Raw genomic sequence first — 20080 nt, 5'->3', positions numbered from 1 at the left:
GCAGTGAGCTATTTCCCTATCAGCCCTGTCCCCAGCCATCCAATTCTGTCCCTGTTTCTTTTTTTTTTTTTTTTTTAAGATTTTATTTATTTGACAGAGAGACACACAGCGAGAGAGGGAACACAAGCAGGGGGAGTGGGAGAGGGAGAAGCAGACTTCCCATGGAGCAGGGAAGCCCGATGTAGGGCTCGATCTTAGGACCCTGGGATCATGACCTGAGCTGAAGGCAGAGGCTTAACGACTGAGCCACCCAGGCACCTCTCTTTCCCTGTTCCTTATATATTCACTCAGAAGTATTCTGGAATATGTAAGCAAACAGATGTGGATATGGATAGATATATGTGTGTATATATGTATATGTGTATATACATATAAAATTGTGTTTTTACCTACTTCATATTGATGACCCTTTTGGACTTTCCAGACGGTAACCTTTGGAACACTAATCTCTTCAACATTAAGTAACATTATATAATAGAGGAGGAAGGAAATCTGTCAGTTGATAAGTTTCTTGAAGGGAAATGAGCATTTTGGATTAGTGAGATAATGCAAGGTTATTCCTGGCAGTGAAAATAGGATACGTAGAGGCCTGAGGGCAGAGAGTAACAAATCACATTCAGGAGACTGCAGGGAGCCTGGCTGGCCTCAAACAATGGAGGCTTTTAGTGAGTAATGAAAGATGAGATTGGAAAGGTAAAGTGAGGGCGGCGGATGGGAGACTTTGAATGTCTGTCTAGTGCATGCAAATCTGATGCCGTGGAGGCCGTAGAGAGCACCTGTTTCCTGATCAGGAAGTATTAGGTCGATGGTAGTAGTAGCCCAGTCGGAAAGGAGTTGAGAGAGAGAGAATCAGGACATGACGTGATGAAGGACAAGCTGGGCATCGCATCTTTTTTGTAATTCGAGGCTTTTCCTTTGAATGAATTATAATGACTATTTTGGGGGGGTTGCTTAAATAAATCCAGTCCATCAGTTAGTCTTATCTGACAGTTTCTCATCACCTTCTCCCCTAACGCTGGACCAAGTCATTATTTCTGGTTTGAACTGTTAACAATAATCTCCTTCCAAACTAGTGTCTTTTATTCCACTCTTGCTTGCCTACACTTAACTCCTCACTCAGCTACCACAGGGATCTCGTGGATCAGATTCTTTCGCTCTCATGCTTAAACTCCTCCAGAGGCTCCATCACCCTTGGAATAAAACCTGAGTTTACCATGAGGCCCCCACATGATCTTTGCCTCTCTCTCCATTGTCTTCTCCTGCCACGCTTACTCTCACTCCCTCTGCTCCAACCCCCCCACCCCGACCTTTCTGACTTTCTCCTGACGTACCAAACTGTTCCCTTCCTCTGGGCCTCCCTTCCCTCTGGAATGCTTTTCCCACTGATTCAATATTTCTGAGCCCCTAAGAACATCATGGAATAATCTGTCCCACCCTCTGGCACGTCTATCTTGATACATAACTTATGTCTTATCTCTACCTGACATCACATCATACATTTATTTAATCCATTTATTGTCTATCACCCAGAGAAAGTAAACTCCATGAGGGCAGACTCCTCAGTCACCATGTACGTTGCTCTAAACCAAGAGCCTGGAGCTGTGACTGGCACAAACTAGGTACTCAATAAACATTGCAGAATAAATGGGTAAAAAGAAGATATGATTATTTGTTGACCTGTGGTCATTGTAGGAGTGAGGAAAGGTATCATCTTCATACACTCAATTTCCCATGGTCAGAAAAGATTTACAAATGGAGGAAGATTACTCATGTTTCACCCGGCCCGAGGAATTTAGGATAAAAGGGAGATGGAAGCATTTTTATTGGTGTTACAATGTTGGAGTCTTCCAGTGCCTTGGCCGGAGGTTAGGTACAGAAGAAAGCATCAGTCAGTAGGGGTGAGCTTGTGGAGTCATGTAGAAGATGCCAATGAGGGCAGATATTCATGAGCTGATTCTTTTTCATGGTTCTTTCCCTGGTGCCAGGTTGCAGTGAAAGCAGATGCCAGCAAGAAACACACAGCAAATAAGCAAGATCCCAAGGCCTCCCTGGACTCAATGCTGGGGGGTTTGGAGCAGGATCTGCAGGACCTTGGAGTTGCCACAGTGCCCAAGGGCCACTGTGCTTCCTGTCAGAAACCGATTGCAGGAAAGGTGCGGTGGGCCGAGGTGTTGGTCCTGCCGCCATGGATGGCTGCTTGTATGTCTGTCTCTGTCTCACCAAGGATTGCTCTGTCACCTATCCTAAGACATTTTCATAATAGTTAATAATCACTCATCCGTTACAGTGCTCCAGGCACTGAGCTGAGCGCTTTGCAAGTATTCTCTCTTTTAATGGTCCCATCAGCCCTTCAAGGGAGACTCTACTATTGTTCTTTTGTAAAGACGAGGGAACCAAGGGCTCCGGGATGTTAACTGACATGTCCAAGTCTAGAAAGAGGTAGAGGGAAGATTTGAACCGGGAAAGCCTGACTCCAGGTGTGACTCTTAACTGCCTTTCTGTACTTCTGGTCCTGGGAGGGACTTTCCCACTGCCCACTCCGTCCCAGTATTCCCAGTCAAGTTGATTGATGGTAACTTCCAGCTGACTCAGCTCTGAATCATGGCCACAGACTCCTCTTCTGCATCATCCTTCACCAAAACCACAATAAAGGGCTCTGAGATCTGACTCAGCGTGGGGCAGGAGATGAGGTGTTCAGACCAGAGGAATAAAAACTCTCATTTGGCCTTTTCCTCTTCCAGGAATTCCTCCAGGCCAGACTGTAGTTATCCCTGTCTGTCACTACTGTGCTCGATTCTGATCCCCTCATCCTCCAGGGCAGTGTCATGGTAACGAACATTTACAGACTTTCATCAGCACGATTAGTCAGGAAACTGGGCACCCTTTTACTGTCCGTAAAACATGGACACCAGACCGCATAGGTGGGACCTGGGTCTAGGCCTCCGTGTTGTGTAACCCCGTGGGGGCGCTGTTTGCATGGAATACTGTGTGAAAAGTTCTGTCCAGAACTGTGTGACCTGTAGGCCCTCCAGCACCCAGCTGCCATCACCTGCCATGCTTTATTTCCTCCCCAGGTGGTCCATGCTCTAGGGCAAGCGTGGCATCCGGAGCACTTTGTCTGCACTCACTGCAAGGAGGAGATTGGCTCCCACCCCTTCTTTGAGCGGAGTGGCTTGGCCTACTGCCCCAAGGACTACCACCATCTCTTTTCCCCACGCTGTGCTTACTGTGCTGCACCCATCCTGGATGTAAGTCGCCCCCCTTCCCCTGCCTCCGCACCGCGGCCCTGATTTACAGCTCTGGGGCTTTCTAACATGGCTCCGTGTGTTCTTTTTCCAGAAAGTGCTGACGGCAATGAACCAAACCTGGCACCCAGAGCACTTCTTCTGCTCTCACTGCGGAGAGGTGTTTGGTGCAGAAGGTACGCCTGGGTAGTTACAAGAAGACCAGCAGAGCTTTTCCTTGGTCTGCTGCAGTGGTCCTGGTAGTCCTGGCAGTCCTGGTAGTCCTGGTAGTCCTGGTAGTCCTGGTAGTCCTGGTAGTCCAAGTGCCCATTTCGGTACTAGATGCCATCCCTCCTTACCTTTCCCCAGGATTTACAAACTTTGTTTAAATTGGTCTCTTAAATCAAAGAAATGCGAATGCATAGTTTAAAAGCTGAAGTATGTTAACGGTAATAGTGAAAAGCATCAGTCCCTTGCTTTTCCTTTCTCTACCCCCAAATCCAGTTATCCTCTCCAAATTTTTTCAGCTTTTTCTTCTTTTACTTATTTGTGTATTTTAAGGAATATGCTTAAATTATTATAGGCTTACTTTTTTTTCCTTCTAATTTTAATCATTTGTATTAACTTTCTACCAGGGAAGATGAGGATTTACTCCCCCACCTTATCCCAACATACTTCCTCTCCTCCCATTCTCTCAGTATATAATCAGGTCATAATTGTAGGTCAGACCAGTATTCAATGTGCACAGATTGACAACTATGAAAATATTGTTCATTGTTGAGCCTTGTAGCAGACCTATGGTTACAACAGAGCACAGAGTTTAGACTACATGGTTCAAATCTGGGCTGCGGTATTTATTAGCTATATGATATCATTCAAGTCATTTAACCCCTTCGTACCTTGCTTTCCTCATTGATGAAATGGGCCTAGTCATAATTCCTACCCTGTAATCTTACCTTACAGGATAATTATGAGGATTTTAAGATACAATGGCTATAAAGTGTTTAGAATGGTGCCTGGCACATGGAGACTCAGTAAAAATTAGTATTACTATCATGGTATCCTTCTCATATAAATTTTTTCCTGAAGTTAATATTTAAAAAATTTTTTTTTTAATTTATTTATTTGAGAGAGACAATGAGATAGAGAGAGCATGAGAGGGGGGAGAGTCAGAGGGAGAAGCAGACTCCCTGCCAAGCAGGGAGCCCGATGCGGGACTCGATCCCGGGACTCCAGGATCATGACCTGAGCCGAAGGCAGTCGCTTAACCAACTGAGCCACCCAGGCGCCCCCTGAAGTTAATATTTAGATTTCTTTTTTCACTAACTTAATTTTCATTGTACCTAGCTGTAATTTATGTGACAGAACTGGGAGATCATTCTCAAAATGGCCAGCCGCATCTAGTAGTAGGTCAGTTCCACTTGTTTTGTCTTGGAGAAGTCTGTCCAGGAGACCTCCATCCTCCCACCCCAGCCTGAAATGGTTTCTCCTCAGGCCTGCTGTGAAGCATTTATTCTGGGCCATTCTCTTGGGAATTCCTTTTACTGCTTGACTGCTTTTTTCTTTGGATCCTCTGTTTCCTGGATCCCCTTTTAATACATGTTGCTACCTGTATTTTGGTGGAGCAGCTCCTAGGAAAGAATGAATAGGAGGTAAAATTTTTGAGACCTTGAAATATCTGAAAATTTTGTAATTCTGTTGTCTACCTTAAGTTGCCTGGGCATGGAATTCTAGGCAAAATTATTTTCCCCTATAATTCTGAAGACGTTGCTGCTGTCTTCCAACTTCTGTGGTTGAGGTTTTTAAGATTTTGTTCTTATTTGTGTGATCTGTTTTTCTCTCTTTGCAAGTTTTTTTTTCCTTCTTTTTTCTGAATTACCTTGATTTTTTTTTCTGACTTCTTTTTATGTTTGTTTGGAACAAGTATGACTCATGCGTGGAATCAGAAAGCTTCTTTATTTTGTTTGTTTCCTGTCCTTTTTGAATTAACTCAGTGGGGAAACTATTCACCTCTTTCCTAAGTAAAAACTTGGGCAGTCCCATCCTCGTCTTTTCTGATGACTCTTAATAAAACAGTTATAAATAGAAAATCAATTTCAGACACAAAACACAAAACTAAGTCCTTGGGTAATTCCATCTGTGTAATAGCTAAGGCATCCAACTTATTTAAAGTGACCGCCACTTTAAAAATAAATAAACAAGTAAAAAATAAAGTGACCGTTACTCTCCCCTGGTCGGGCCTTTAAGCTGCTGGTGACCAGCGAAGGGCATTATGGCCCTTCATCCGTCCTTTCCTGCCTTTAGCGTCCACCACCCTCACCGCTGTTGCTAATCTTGATATCTGACCCCTTCACGGCTGAAATAGGAGGGGACGGTGATGAGCCTGGAGGGCAGGAAAGTCCTAACTCGCCTAGTGCCATCATAAATTTGCTTCATGCTCTCTGGACCTGGCAGATGTTTAACTAACTTTTTTTTTTTTTCTCCGATGCTTTTGTGGATTCAGTACAGGTCCAGCTTCAAACTCTTGATTACCCTTCACTTGTCTTAGCTAGCTGTTTTCTGCTTGGCCCATTTTAGGACCCATTCCACACAGATTAGTTTTGCTGGGTTTTCATTGTTCCCTCCTGGTGATCTCTTAGAAATGATTACAGTGGTCCCAGATATCTTTTTCACACTTTCCTATATGGACTATGGGAAACTGGCACCTTTTTCTTATACTCAGTGAGATTGTAGTCAGTTAACAGCTGTGTCTCTCTACTCAGCCAGACTCATTCATGGCCTTTTTCCAGGAGTGAGTCAAATACCATTAACTATATCCCACTGATGGCTCGGGACATATATCCAGCTCTCTGAGTGGCTCTATCGAAGCCCCTCTCTTGACTTGAGGTTAGCTGGAACCATGCCATACCTCATCCCTCTTGGTTGTGCGATGGTGGTAGAGCACTCATAGCTTTCTCCAAAGAAATCCCTCTCTCAGTTTCCCTTCCTATCTCCCTGTTTTATATCCTCACAGTGCATGAGGGGTTCAAGAATCATGTGAACAGTCCATGGCTATCTACTTTGAGGGATGTCTTGAAGTTCAATTTGCAATTTGACATCCATTACGTCTCATGCCTTACACCTTGTTATACTGGTCTTGGCCAAATGCTGCTGATCTTTGGTTGCCCATTTCCTATTTTAGAATGAGACACAAAAATGTTAATTGGAAACTCTGTGGGTATAAGCAGAACTTGTCGACTGATGGACTCAACTGGGTGGTACTCAATGCTCTGGCCATTTTGCTGGGAGACTCCTGACTATTAGTATGTTAGGTCTTTTAGTGCCTGAGACTCTCTGGTTTGATATTTTCAGAATTAATCACTGCTCTTCAGACTTTCAGCCAACCCATTTCCAGCCTTGAAGACTATTTTGTACGTTCACTTTCTGAGCCCCTCTGATGCTCTGGAGAACCCCAGCTTGAGTTGTCTTAGCCCCTCTCCTCTGGAGAAATGCAGGCTTCAGTTCTCCTGTTTGCCAAGCTATTTACCACTGTTACACCTACTTAAAATTTTGGAAAATCTTATTGATATCTCGTCTATGGCATCTCCTCTCCTTTTCTCTTATTCCTGTGGGTGTTTCTATATTAAATAATTCTTTAACTATCGTGTTGGTGGTATTTCAAGAGGGAGTGAAAATAATCCCATGTATCCTGCCCTTCACCAGCACAGAGACTCACCTAAGTATCAGGCGTGTTATTAATATTCCTAAAATATTATTCATTTAATCCCCACCACAGTCTTATGAGGGTATTTTTATCCCACATTTTACCTAGTTATAGATGGAAACACTGAGCCTCAGGGAGGTAACATAATTTTCTTAAAGTTATACAGCCAGAAAGTCAAAGAGTAGGAACTGAAGCTCACGTCCCATTTCTGTAAGTTCTGTGTTGTTTCTATATCACCACAACTGCTCCCTGACAGAGACTCAATTCTTCTGCTGCTGGATCCCTTTACTTTCTTGGCACCACCGTGGTCCACTTTATTTGACAATAGACCCAGATACAGTAGCATTGACATAATCCACTAACAAAGTGCTTTGTAGTAATTTGCTTGTTCACTGAAGCTTATTCAGTGCTTTTCACAAATCATTAGATATTTCATTTCTAGATTGTCCTTTAGTTAAGCAGGATTTGTTTTATTGAGATTTAATCTAAATCATATTAAAGTGTGTCATGGTAAATTTATATTGTACTGGTAGCCATAGAAGTGTGAGAGTTAGTTGAGTAGAACAGTCAGCAAGTGAATACTGCCCACAGACGATTATGATGTGGAAGTTGCCTGAGAGCAGAGCAATAGAATACAGGCATATTTTAAGAAGAGACATAAGTTAGATACAAAAGAAAAGTATCCCATCCATAGGATGACCAGAAAGCACCACAAAGGTAGCTAATACTCATTGTTCTTGACCTCAGCCCCCTCTAAACAGACAAGTCTTTCATGACTTTACGTCCTCATCAGGCCACACTTAAAATATTTATTGAGACACCTGACAAAAGAAGGCCATTTGTTCATCAGAAGCTCCTCCTAGATTATGTTTTTGTTTTTGTCCTTTGCTTTCTGTAAGTGGGTCTCCTGCCATATGGTTGGTCCATTAGTTGGGTGGCATCCGGGCTCATCCCAAGTTCCATAGTCTCACATGGAGTTTCTATAATGAGAGCTTAACCACTGAGCCTTCTGGGAAATTAAATTCATGTTCATTTTTGTTTCAGTTCAGAAAATTCCTCTTTAAGGCTCAAGTTTCTAAGCATTTCAGGCCTTAGCATCCTCCCGTAGGGACCAGGTCCTCAGTGCCTGTGTCTTTCTTTTGAAATTGTTCATTATCCGGGCCATGCAGGTGCTCCCTAATTTCCCCTGTGGCTAGGAGCCTCACCAGAGTATAAACACCTCTCTCTCTCTCTGTGGCACTTTTAATTGTTAGTGTTTCTTATCCGTTCTGCAGAGGTAATTGGCCCCAGAGAGAGCCTCCAGGAAAGTAACTGCTGAAACTTTCTCAGTTTATTGGATCACTAAATGCAGGGGCATCACAGCAAGTTTGGCTGATTGCTTTTGATTCCTCTCCTGAGACTCACCCTACTTGAAACAGAGGCTGTTCCTTCCCTGCTGTGTCATTCTGGAGATCAGCTACCCTGCAAATGCCTAGATGAGGGTCATTCCTAGGTCACTTGGCATGTCTTAACAATTTTCTCAAGTAACACCTACTTATAGGCAAGTTCAGTTTTATGTCACTTGCTTATACATGCAAATTCTTGGGCCCCACCCCAGACCTAGTGAATCAGAAACTCTGGGGGTGGGACCAAGCAATCTGCATATTGACAAGCTCTCCAGGTGCTGGATGCATGCTGAAGTGTGAGAAATACCTTGCCACATAAAAGCAAGGAGGATGGTTGTGGATGCGTTTGTTTTTCTTAAATGGAAGGCCTTCCTGCATTCAGTTATCACTTGATCAGACTCTAGACTCTAGACATTCTTTGATAAAGTGGAAAAAGTATAGTGAGTTCTGTGTCTAGGGGCTTTAGAAGAACACAGGACAGTTTATAAAATTATTAGTTTAGTTTCTTAGATCTGTAGGCCTCAGAAGTCTATTCAGTTGTCCGCTCTTCAAAGACAGCCTAGTTAAACAAAGCAAGGGATATCAAAAAGTGACCAGAGAGAACAGAAAAACTGTAGTTGCATGATTTGGGTCCCAACCCCTGGCTGCTCCCATTGCCTTTTTGGATCTGGCTGCTACTATCAAAATGGGTCCTAGAAGTAATGTTTCTTGGGTGGGCTGCTTTTCAATCCACTGGGCACACTTTGCTTACATGCTCTTTTAGTGGGGATACAGGTAGAGCTCTCATATTTACAAAGCTTTTGGGCTGTGATATTTGGGCTCAGCTGATGCTATCAGTCCCCACAGAGAGGTCACCACCAGGAGCATTTAAATTAGGGGCATGACGTTGAAATTAGGCTTTGAAGTTAGGCCTAGATTTGAACATCAGGTGCCCTACTGACTAGTTTGTTATTTGTAATTTCTCTGAGCCTCCCTTTTTTCATTTGTAAGATGGGAGCATTGCTGTGAAGAATTTAATTTCAATTTAGTACCGCAGCTAGAGCCCTCAGTGGAACAGGTACAAAGCAAGTGCTGCATAAGTGGGATTGCTGATAGTCATCTTCATGTTACACAGGTTCTCCTGATAGATGCTAAGGAGAGTTCCTTACAGAGGAGTTCACCTGTTTACACATATTCTAGTTAGTCCTGGAGAGACTCTAAGCTACAACATACTTCTGGAGCCGATGGTCTCAGTTGTGCCAGTTGTAATATTGTTGACATGTCTGCTCGTTCAGTAAATATTTATTGAGAAACTACTATCGATGTATCAGGCACTGTTCTAGGTACTAGGGACACAGTGACAAAAGACAAAGTTCCCGCCCTCGTGGTGCATATATTCTAGTGAGAAAGACAGGTAATCATCAAAACTAGCCAACTAATTAACTAACTTACTCTATGCTTATAATTCGCTTATAACTTATTCTACATGTTAGGAGAGGGAATGATGGATAGGGTGCTGTTTGAGATAGGGTGGTTGGGTCTGTTGTTCTCTTAAGCAGATCCCTCAGTGATGTGAAGGGCCAAACCATCTGGGAATCTTGGAGAAGTGATTTTCAAAGCAGAGGGCACATATTACTTAAATAGGTGCTTGAAGATGAATTGATTTATTATATTTTTCTTTTTTTTGTTTTGTTTTTAGTAAACTTTATTTTTTAGAATAGTTTTAGACTGATAAAAAATTTAAGAAGATTGTACAGAGAATTCTCCCATGCCCTCTTACCCAGTTTCCCCTAACAGATTAACATTAGTATGGTACATTTGTCACAATTAATGAACCAGTATTAATATATTATTATTAACTAAAGTCCATGCTTCATTTAGATTTCCATAGTTTTTACCTGATTTTTTTTTTTTTTTCTGTTCTGGGATCCCGTCCAGAATGATGCATTATATTCAGTTGTCGTGTCTCCTTAGGCTCCTCTTGGCTGTACCAGCTTCTCAGAACTTCTCTTGTTTTTGATGACTTTGACAGTTTTTTTTTTTAAATTCTTTTATATGGGTTTTATTTTTTTATATTTAATTTTTATTGTTATGTTAATCACCATACATTACACCATTAGTTTTCGATGTAGTGTTCCATGATTCACTGTTTGTGCATAACACCCAGTGCTCAATGCAGAATGTGCCCTCCTTAATACCCATCACCAGGCTAACCCAACCTCCCACCTCCCTCCCCTCTAGAACCCTCAGTTTGTTTCTCAGAGTCTATTGTCTCTCATGGTTCGTCTCCCCACTCCGATTTCCCCCCCTTCATTCTTCCTCTCCTGCTATCTTCTTCTTCTTTTTTTTTTTCTTAACATATATTGCATTATTTGTTTCAGAGGTATTTTTCCTTTTAAAATGTAAAGACGATAAAAAAAAAAAAAAACCTTGCAGAAATCTTCACTTACAACCTATTACCCTTGTTAACCTAATGCAACATAAAAAAATTTCCCTAATAATATTTTTCTACATTTGTTAATATTTATGCATACCTTAGTTAGGTGTACCTAAAAGTCCTTTTTATCCTTAAGCATTTCCTCATGTGGCTTCATAATTTTATAATAATAATTTTAATAGTATCAATTATTCCTTTAGGGCTTCATGTAAACAAATTATAAAAAATATGTGCTTAAAGATGTTCATTGAAGAGGGCGCCTGGGTGGCTCAGTCGTTAAGCGTCTGCCTTAGGCTCAGGTCGTGATCCCGGGGTCCTGGGATCGAGCCCCGCATCGGGCTCCCTGCTCAGCAGGAAGCCTGCTTCTCTCTCTCTCGCTCCCCCTGCTTGTGTTCCCTCTCTCTCTGTCAAATAAATAAAAATCTTTAAAAAAAAAAAAAGATGTTCATTGAAGCTTTATTTATAGTTCCAAATATTGTAAACAAATGTGTTCATAATAGTATATTTAGATTACCTCTTGTGTGTTAGTGAATATCTTTAAACGTAACATTTTCTTTCAGTTATTTGTATAGATTAATTCCCGGGAGAAAGATATCTATATACTTATTTAAATTCTTGATACACATTACCAAATGATTTTCCAAAAGAATACTAACATTTAACTTTATCAATGGGAATATATAAATCGTGAATCACTCCATGTATTTTCCAGTACTAGGTAGACTTATTTAACACTGTTTTTACTACTTAGCTGAAATTAGAAATTAAACTTACTAATTAGCAAAAATTAGAACTTTAGTTTTTTCTTTTCAGTTTCGTTTACTCACGTTGAACATATTACTACTAAAAGTATTTCGTCTTATGTTATTCGTCTCTTTATGAGGATGACTTATTTTATTTATTTTAAAAGATTTTATTTATTTATTTGTGAGAGAGAGTGAGCTAGAGAGAGCACAAGCCAGGGGGAGAGGCAGAGGGATAAGCAGACTCCCTGCTGACAGGGAGCCTGATGTGGGGTCTCGATCCCAGGACCCTGGAATCATGACCTGATCTGAAGGCAGACGCCTAACCAACTGAGCCATCTGGGCCCCTCAGGACAACTTATTTTAAAGGGTTTAAAAAAGTCATCATCTTGGGTTTCTCATCCTTCTTTATCCGGGCATAGGAGTAAGACTCAAGCCAGGGGTTTTCTAACATGAGCCCAGCTGTGAAAATATCCAGTATTAAAGTATTTAAGAGAAAGCCCTTACACATTAACAAACTGATTAATTTTTTTTTATTGTGGAAATTGCTTCCTGCCTGGCTTCACCAAGTATGTGTGTTTTACCAAACTAATTTCCTCTAACTTCCACCCACCTTTCTACCCCTTTTTCTTGCTGGAATATTTAAAAACAAATAATAGAAATCTTATGTCGCCATTAAAAACTTCAATCTGCATCATCTTTAACTGATTATCCGGACTTTTTTTTTTTTAACATAACTACCTTCACAACTAATGAATTTATTAATTCCTCATTATCATATAAAACCCACGTCTAAACTTCTGAAATTTCTAAAACACATCATTTACTTGGTTTGTTTGAATCTCTTGGGTCCAGGCAAAGCGTATGCCTTGCATTTGACTGTTCTGTCTCTCAAAATTTAAAAATCCTGTAAGGATCCTCTCTTCCCCATTTTTTAAATACCATTAATTTGTTAAGAAACTGGAACCTGTGTCCTGTAAAATGTTCCATATTCTTGATTTGACTGGCTGCTTCCTCCTGATATTGTTTAACTTATTTGCTTTATCAGCCCACACCCTATTTTTCTGAGATATAATTGGCAAATATTTTCTTCGGTTTGTCTCTTGTCTGGGCTTTGCTTATGGTGCTTTTGGTCGTGCACAAGTCATTCATATATATTTCTTTCCATTTTATTTATTTATTTATTTATTTAATTTATTTATTAAATTTTATTTTATTATGTTATGTTAATCACCATACATTCCATCATTAGTTTTTGATGTAGTGTTCCATGATTCATTGCTTGCGTATAACACCCAGTGCTCAATGCAGAATGTGCCCTCCTTAATACCCATCACCAGGCTAACCCATCCCCCCACCCCCCTCCCCTCTAGAACCCTCAGTTGGTTTCTGAGTCCATAGTCTCTCATGGTTCGTCCCCCCCTCCGATTTCCCCCCCTTCATTCTTCCCCTCCTGCTATCTTCTTCTTCTTTTTTTTTTTTTTTAACATAAAATGTATTGTTTCAGAAGTACAGGTCTGTGATTCAACAGTCCTACACAATTCATAGCACATACCCTCCCCAATTTCTATCACCCAGCCACTCCATCCCTCCCACCCCCCACCACTCCAGCAACCCTCAGTTTGTTTCCTGAGATTAAGAATTCCTCATATCAGTGGGATCATATGATACATGTCTTTCTCTGATTGACTTATTTCGCTAAGCATAATACCCTCTCGTTCCATCCACATCGTTGCAAATGGCAAGATTTCGTTCTTTTTTGATGGCTGCATAATATTCCATTGTGTGTGTGTGTGTGTGTGTGTGTGTGTATATATATATATATATATATATATATATATATATATACCACATCTTCTTTATCCATTCATCTGTCGATGGACATCTTGGCTCTTTCCACAGTTTGGCTATTGTGGACATTGCTGCTATAAACATTGGGGTGCATGTACCCCTTTGGATCACTACATTTTTATCTTTGGGGTAAATACCCAGAAGTGCAATTGCTGGGTCATATGGTAGCTCTGTTTTCAACTTTTTGAGGAACCTCCATACTGTTTTCCAGAGTGGCTGCACCAGCTTGCATTCCCACCAACAGTGTAGGAGGGTTCCCCTTTCTCTGCATCCTTGCCAACATCTGTCATTTCCTGACTTGCTAATTTTAGCCATTCTGACTGGTGGGAGGTGGTATCTCATTGAGCACTTTTTCATGTGTCTGTTGGCCATTTGGATGTCTTCTTTGGAAAAATGTCTGTTCATGTCTTCTGCCCATTTCTTGATTGGATCATTTGTTCTTTGGGTGTTGAGTTGGATAAGTTCTTTATAGATTTTGGATACTAGCCCTTTATCTGCTAGGTCATTTGCAAATATCTTCTCCCATTCTGTCAGTTGTCTTTTGGTTTTGTTGACTGTTTCCTTTGCTGTGCAAAAGCTTTTTATCTTGATGAAGTCCCAATAGTTCATTTTTTGCCCTTGCTTTCCTTGCCTTTGGCGATGTTTCTAGGAAGAAGTTGCTGCGGCTGAGGTCGAAGAGGTTGCTGCCTGTGTTCTCCTCTAGGATTTTGATGGACTCTTGTCTCACATTTAGGTCTTTCAACCATTTTGAGTCTATTTTTGTGTGTGATGTAAGGCAATGGTCCAGTTTCATTCTTCTGCATGTGGCTGTCCAATTTTCCCAACGCCATTTGTTGAAGAGACTGTCTTTTTTCCATTGGACATTCTTTCCTGCTTTGTCGAAGATGAGTTGACCATAGAGTTGAGGGTCCATTTCTGGGCTCTCTATTCTGTTCCATTGATCTATGTGTCTGTTTTTGTGCCAGTACCATGCTGTCTTGATGATGACATCTTTGTAATAGAGCTTGAAGTCCGGAATTGTGATGCCGCCAGCTTTGCTTTTCTTTTTCAACATTTCCCTGGCTATTCGGGGTCTTTTCTGGTTCCATACAACTTTTAGGATTATTTGTTCCATTTCTTCGAAAAAAAATGATGGTATTTTGATAGGGATTTCATTAAATGTGTAGATTGCTCTAGGTAGCATTGACATCTTCACAATATTTGGTCTTCCAGTCCATGAGCATGGAACATTTTTCCATTTCTTTGTGTCTTCCTCAACTTCTTTCATGAGTATTTTATAGTTTTCTGAGTACAGATCCTTTGCCTCTTTGATTAGATTTATTCCTAGGTATCTTATGGTTTTGGGTGCAATTGTAAATGGGATCGACTCCTTAATTTCTCTTTCTTCTGTCTTGTTGTTAGTGTATAGGAATGCCACTGATTTCTGTGCATTGATTTTATATCCTGCCACTTTACTGAATTCCTGTATGAGTTCTAGCAGTTTTGGGGTAGAGTCTTTTGGGTTTTCCACATAAAGTATCATATCATCTGCAAAGAGTGAGAGTTTGACTTCTTTGCCGATTTGGATGCCTTTGATTTCTTTTTGTTGTCTGATTGCTGTGGCTAGGACTTCTAATACAATGCTGAATAGCAGTGGTGATAGTGGACATCCCTGCCGTGTTCCTGACCTTAGGGGGGAAGCTCTCAGTTTTTCCCCATTGAGAATGATATTTGCTGTGGCTTTTTCATAGATGGCTTTTATGATATTGAGGTATGTACCCTCTATCCCTATACTCTGAAGAGATTTGATCAAGAATGGATGCTGTACTTTGTCAAATGCTTTTTCTGCATCTATTGAGAGGATCATATGATTCTTGTTCTTTCTTTTATTAATGTATTGTATCACATTGATTGATTTGTGGATGTTGAACCAACCTTGCAGCCCAGGGATAAATTCCACTTGGTCATGGTGAATAATCCTTTTAATGTACTCTTGTATCCTATTGGCTAGTATTTTGGTGAGAATTTTTGCATCCATGTTCATCGGGGATATTGGTCTGTAATTCTCCTTTTTGATGGGGTCTTTGTCTGATTTTGGGATCAAGGTAATGGTGGCCTCATAAAATGAGTTCGGAAGTTTTCCTTCCATTTCTATTTTTTGGAACAGTTTCAGAAGAATAGGTATTAATTCTTCTTGAAATGTTTGATAGAATTCCCCTCGGAAACCTGGACTCTTGTTTGTTGGGAGATTTTTGATGACTGCTTCAATTTCCTTAATGGTTATAGGTCTGTTCAGGTTTTCTGTTTCTTCCTGGTTCAGTTTTGGTAGTTTATACATCTCTAGGAATGCATCCATTTCTTCCAAATTGTCTAATTTGCTGGCATATAGTTGCTCATAATATGTTCTTGTAATTGTTTGTATTTCTTTGGTGTTTGTTGTGATCTCTCCTCTTTCATTCATGATTTTATTTATTTGGGTCATTTCTCTTCTATTTTTGATAAGTCTGGCCAGGGGTTTATCAATCTTATTAATCCTTTCCAAGAACCAGCTCCTAGTTTCGTTGATCTGTTCTACTGTTCTTTTGGTTTCTATTTCATTGATTTCTGCTCTGATCGTTATTATTTCTCTTCTCCTGCTGGGTTTGGGCTTTATTTGCTGTTCTTTCTTCAGCTCCTTTAGGTGTAGGGTTAGGTTGTGTATTTGAGATCTTTCTTGTTTCTTGAGAAAGGCTTGTATTGCTATGTACTTTCCTCTTAGGACTGCCTTTGCTGCATCCCAAAGATTTTGAACAGTTGTGTTTTCATTTTCATTTGTTTCCATGAATTTTTTTAATTCTTCTTTAATTTCCTGGTTGACCCATTCATTCTTTAGTAGGATGCTCTTTAGTCTCCATGTATTTGAGTTCTTTCCAACTTTCCTCTTGTGACTGAGTTCTAGTTTCAAAGCATTGTGGTCTGAAAATATGCAGGGAATGATCCCAATCTTTTGGTACCAGTTGAGACCTGATTTGTGACCTAGGATGTGATCTCTTATGGAGAGTGCTCCATGGGCACTAGAGAAGAATGTGTATTCTGTTGCTTTGGGATGGAATGTTCTAAATATATCTGTGAAGTCCATTTGGTCCAGTGTGTCATTTAAAGTCTTTATTTCTTTGTTGATCTTTTCTTAGATGATCTGTTCATTTCAATGAGGGGGATGTTAAAGTCCCCTACTATTATTGTATTGTCGATGTGTTTCTTTGCTTTTGTTATTAATTGGCTTATATAAGTGGCTGCTCCCATGTTAGGGGCATAGATATTTGCAATTGTTAGATCTTCTTGTTGGATAGATCCTTTAAGTAGGATATAGTGTCCTTCCTCATCTCTTATTATAGTCTTTGATTTAAATTCTAATTTCTCTGATATAAGGATTGCCACCCCAGCTTTCTTTTGATGTCCATTAGCATGGTAAATTGTTTTCCACCCCCTCGCTTTCAATCTGGAGGTGTCTTTGGGTCTAAAATGAGTCTCTTGCAGACAGCATATCGATGGGTCTTGTTTTTTTTATCCAGTCTGATAGACTGTGTCTTTTGATTGGGGCAGTTAGCCCATTTACATTCAGGGTAACTATGGAAAGATACGAATTTAGTGCCATTGTATTGCCTGTAAGGTGACTGTTACTGTATATTATCTGTGTTCCTTTCTGGTCTATGTTACTTCTAGGTTCTCTCTTTGCTTAGAGGACCCCTTTCAATATTTCTTGTAGGGCTGGTTTCGTGTTTGCAATTTCCTTTAGTTTTTGTTTGTCCTGGAAGCTTTTTATCTCTCCTTCTATTTTCAATGACAGCCTAGCTGGATATAGTATTCTTGGCTGCAGATTTTTCTCATTTAGTGCTCTGAAGCTATCATGCCAGTCCTTTCTGGCCTGCCAGGTCTCTGTGGATAGGTCTGTTGCCAATCTAATGTTTCTACCATTGTAGGTTACAGACGTCTTGTCCCGAGCTGCTTTCAGGATTTTCTCTTTGTCTCTGAGACTCAAAAGTTTTACTGTTAGATGTCAGGGTGTTGACCTATTTTTATTGATTTTGAGGGGGGATTCTCTGTGCCTCCTGGATTTTGATGCCTGTTTCCTTCCCCTAATTAGGGAAGTTCTCTGCTATAATTTGCTCCAATATACCTTCTGCCCCTCTCTCTCTTTCTTCTTCTTCTGGGATCCCAATAATTCTAATATTGTTTTGTCTTATGGTATCACTTAAGTTTCTTGAATTCTGCCTTCATGATCTAGTAGTTGTTTATCTCTCTTTTTCTCAGCTTCTTTATTCTCCATCATTTGGTCTTCTGTATCACTAATTATTTCTTCTGCCTCATTTATCCTAGCAATTAGAGCCTCCATTTTTGATTGCACCTCATTAATAGCCTTTTTGATTTCGACTTGGTTAGATTTTAGTTCTTTCATTTCTCCAGAAAGGGTTTATCTAGTATCTTCCATGCTTTTTTTCAAGCCCAGCTAGTATCTTTATAATCATCATTCTGAACTCTAGTTCCGACATCTTCCTAATGTCCATATTGATTAGGTCCCTGGCAGTCGGTACTCCCTCTTGTTCTTTTTTTTGAGGTGATTTTTTCCATCTTGTCATTTTGTCCAGAGAATAGATGAGTGAGAGAACAAAATGCTAACAGGGTAACAACAACCCCAGAAAAATATACACTAAACAAATCAGAAGAGACCTGAAACCAGGGGAAAAGAAAGGGAAAGAAAGAAAAAAGAAAAGAAAGAAAAAGAAAGTGATAAAAAAAGAAAAGAATATGGTCAAATATGATCAGGCTGGTGAATAGGTCAGTGCCACACACTAGATTTTGGGTGTATTTTCGTCTGTTAGAAGAAACTGCCACCCAAAATTTTAAAGAAATAAAAACTTATATATGTACAAAAATAAGGGTAGATACGATGAAGGGATGGAATATGACTGTAAAGATAAAAATTATAAAAGATTTTATAAAAGGAATTGGTAAGATAAGAAGTTGGTTGAAAAAAGAAGGAAGAGAAATTTAAAAAAAAGGGAGAGAATGTGATCAGGCAGACTAGAACAGAGCCATACACTAGAGATTTAGGGTATATTTTGGTCTGTTAGAAGAAACTATCCCAAAATTTTAAAGAGAGAACAACATATATATACACCAAAAATAAGGTTGACTACTATGAAGGGATAGTATATGACTCTAAAAATGAAAAATAAAAAAGATTTTTAAAAAAGGGATTAATAAGATGTTGGTTGAAAAAGGGAAAAAGAAAATTCAAAAAAATATATAGAAAAAGGGAAAAAAATTAACTTTGAAAGACTAAAGAATCATGGGGGAAAAGCCATGAATTCTATGTGCAGTATTCCCCTACCGCTGGAGTTCTGCCATTCTCATTGATCAGTAAACTTGGTCTTGGCTGGCTGTTCTCACTGATCTTCTGGGGGAGGGGCCTGTTGCCGTGGTTCCCAAATGTCTTTGCCGGAGGCGGAATTGCCCTGCCCTTGCCCGGTCCGGGCTAAGTAATCTGTTTGGGTTTGCTCTCGGGAGCTTTTGTTCCCTGCAAGCTTTCAGTTTGGCTTTGGAGGACGAGAGTGAAAATGGCAGCCTCCCAATCTCTGCCTCCAAGGAGCCGAGAACTCAGGGCCCCGCTCCTCAGTGAGCCCCCAGAGAAAAGCCATCAGTCACTCCCATCTCCCTGGTCTCTGGCCGCACTCCGCGCTCACCTGGCCTGTGACCGAGCGTTTCTATCTCTGGCCCCTGACAACGTGTGGAGTCTCCAAACCCAGCAGATCCCTGCAGTGCACTCCCCTGCTGCTCCTCCCGGGGGAGGAAGGGGAGTCTCCCTGGATCTGCCACTTGTTGGGTCCCTGCTGGAGGAGCAGTGGCCCAACTGTGCCCCGGACCACGATTTATGGCAACCCCGAGCTGAGAGCCCGCTCCTCTGCTCCATCTCTGCAGCCGGCTTCCCCGCTCCGATACCTGGGAGCTCTGCTGCACTCAGGCACCCCCAGTCTTTCTCTGACCCCAAGGGTCCTGAGACCACACTGTCCCACAAGGGTTCCACCCCCCGCTTAGCCACCGGAGTGACGTCCCTCAGCGGAGCCAACTTCTGAAAGTTCCGATTTTGTGCTCCGCGGCTCTATCACTTACCAGAAGCGGCCGTCGGAGGCCCCCTCCCCCGCCATCTATCCTCCAGAATATCGCCTCGGATTCACTTCTCCGCACATCCTACCTTCCAGAAAGTGGTCGCTTTTCTGTTCAGAGTTGCTGCTATTCTTTTCTTCGATCTCCTGTTGAGTTCGTAGGTGTTCAGAATGGTTTGATCCCTATCTAGCTGAATTCCTGGGACCAGACGAAATTTAGGTCTCCTACTCCTCCACCATCTTGCTCCTTCCCCCCATTCATATGTATATTTTAATGGACCTACATTTATTGATTTTTTAAAATATTTTTTTAATTTACTGATTTTTAACCTGCTTTTGAAATTTGAGCCATGTTTACTACAGTTTTCTCATTCCCAGGTTAAAGAGGGACCCACTCAGTTTTGATTCACGTCTTTGTATGGCTTGAACTGTTACATTTAGAATCTTGCATCCATTTGGAAATTATTATTTCATAGCACTTTCTTTTTAAAGATTAAGCCCTTTTGTGCTGGTGCTGTTTTGGGTACTAGAGTTATAACATGACAAGACCAACAGTATCTATTTTCAGAGCTACACTCCAGTGTGGGATGACAGACCACCAAGGTGGTTTCAGATAATGGTAAATGCTGGAAAGAT

The 20080-nt window shown here is 40.9% G+C and overlaps 1 protein-coding gene across 1 annotated transcript in view; it reads left to right on the top strand.

Moving 5' to 3' along the window:
- The window catches only part of LPXN (leupaxin), a 41490-nt gene that overhangs the window by 19361 nt on the left and 2049 nt on the right, over nt 1–20080 (top strand). Inside the window, exons 5-7 of the mRNA XM_035012913.1 lie at nt 1986–2153; nt 3075–3248; nt 3340–3421. Coding sequence (XP_034868804.1) covers nt 1986–2153; nt 3075–3248; nt 3340–3421 — 424 coding nt within the window. The remainder of the gene's footprint in view (nt 1–1985; nt 2154–3074; nt 3249–3339; nt 3422–20080) is intronic.

Source organism: Mirounga leonina, unplaced genomic scaffold (assembly GCF_011800145.1).
Source record: "Mirounga leonina isolate KUSES-001 unplaced genomic scaffold, KU_Mleo_1.0 Mir_166, whole genome shotgun sequence".
In the NCBI taxonomy this organism is placed as follows: Eukaryota; Metazoa; Chordata; class Mammalia; order Carnivora; family Phocidae; genus Mirounga; species Mirounga leonina.
The sequence above is the reverse complement of the archived record's forward strand: the minus strand, read 5'-3'. Positions and strand labels throughout refer to the sequence as shown.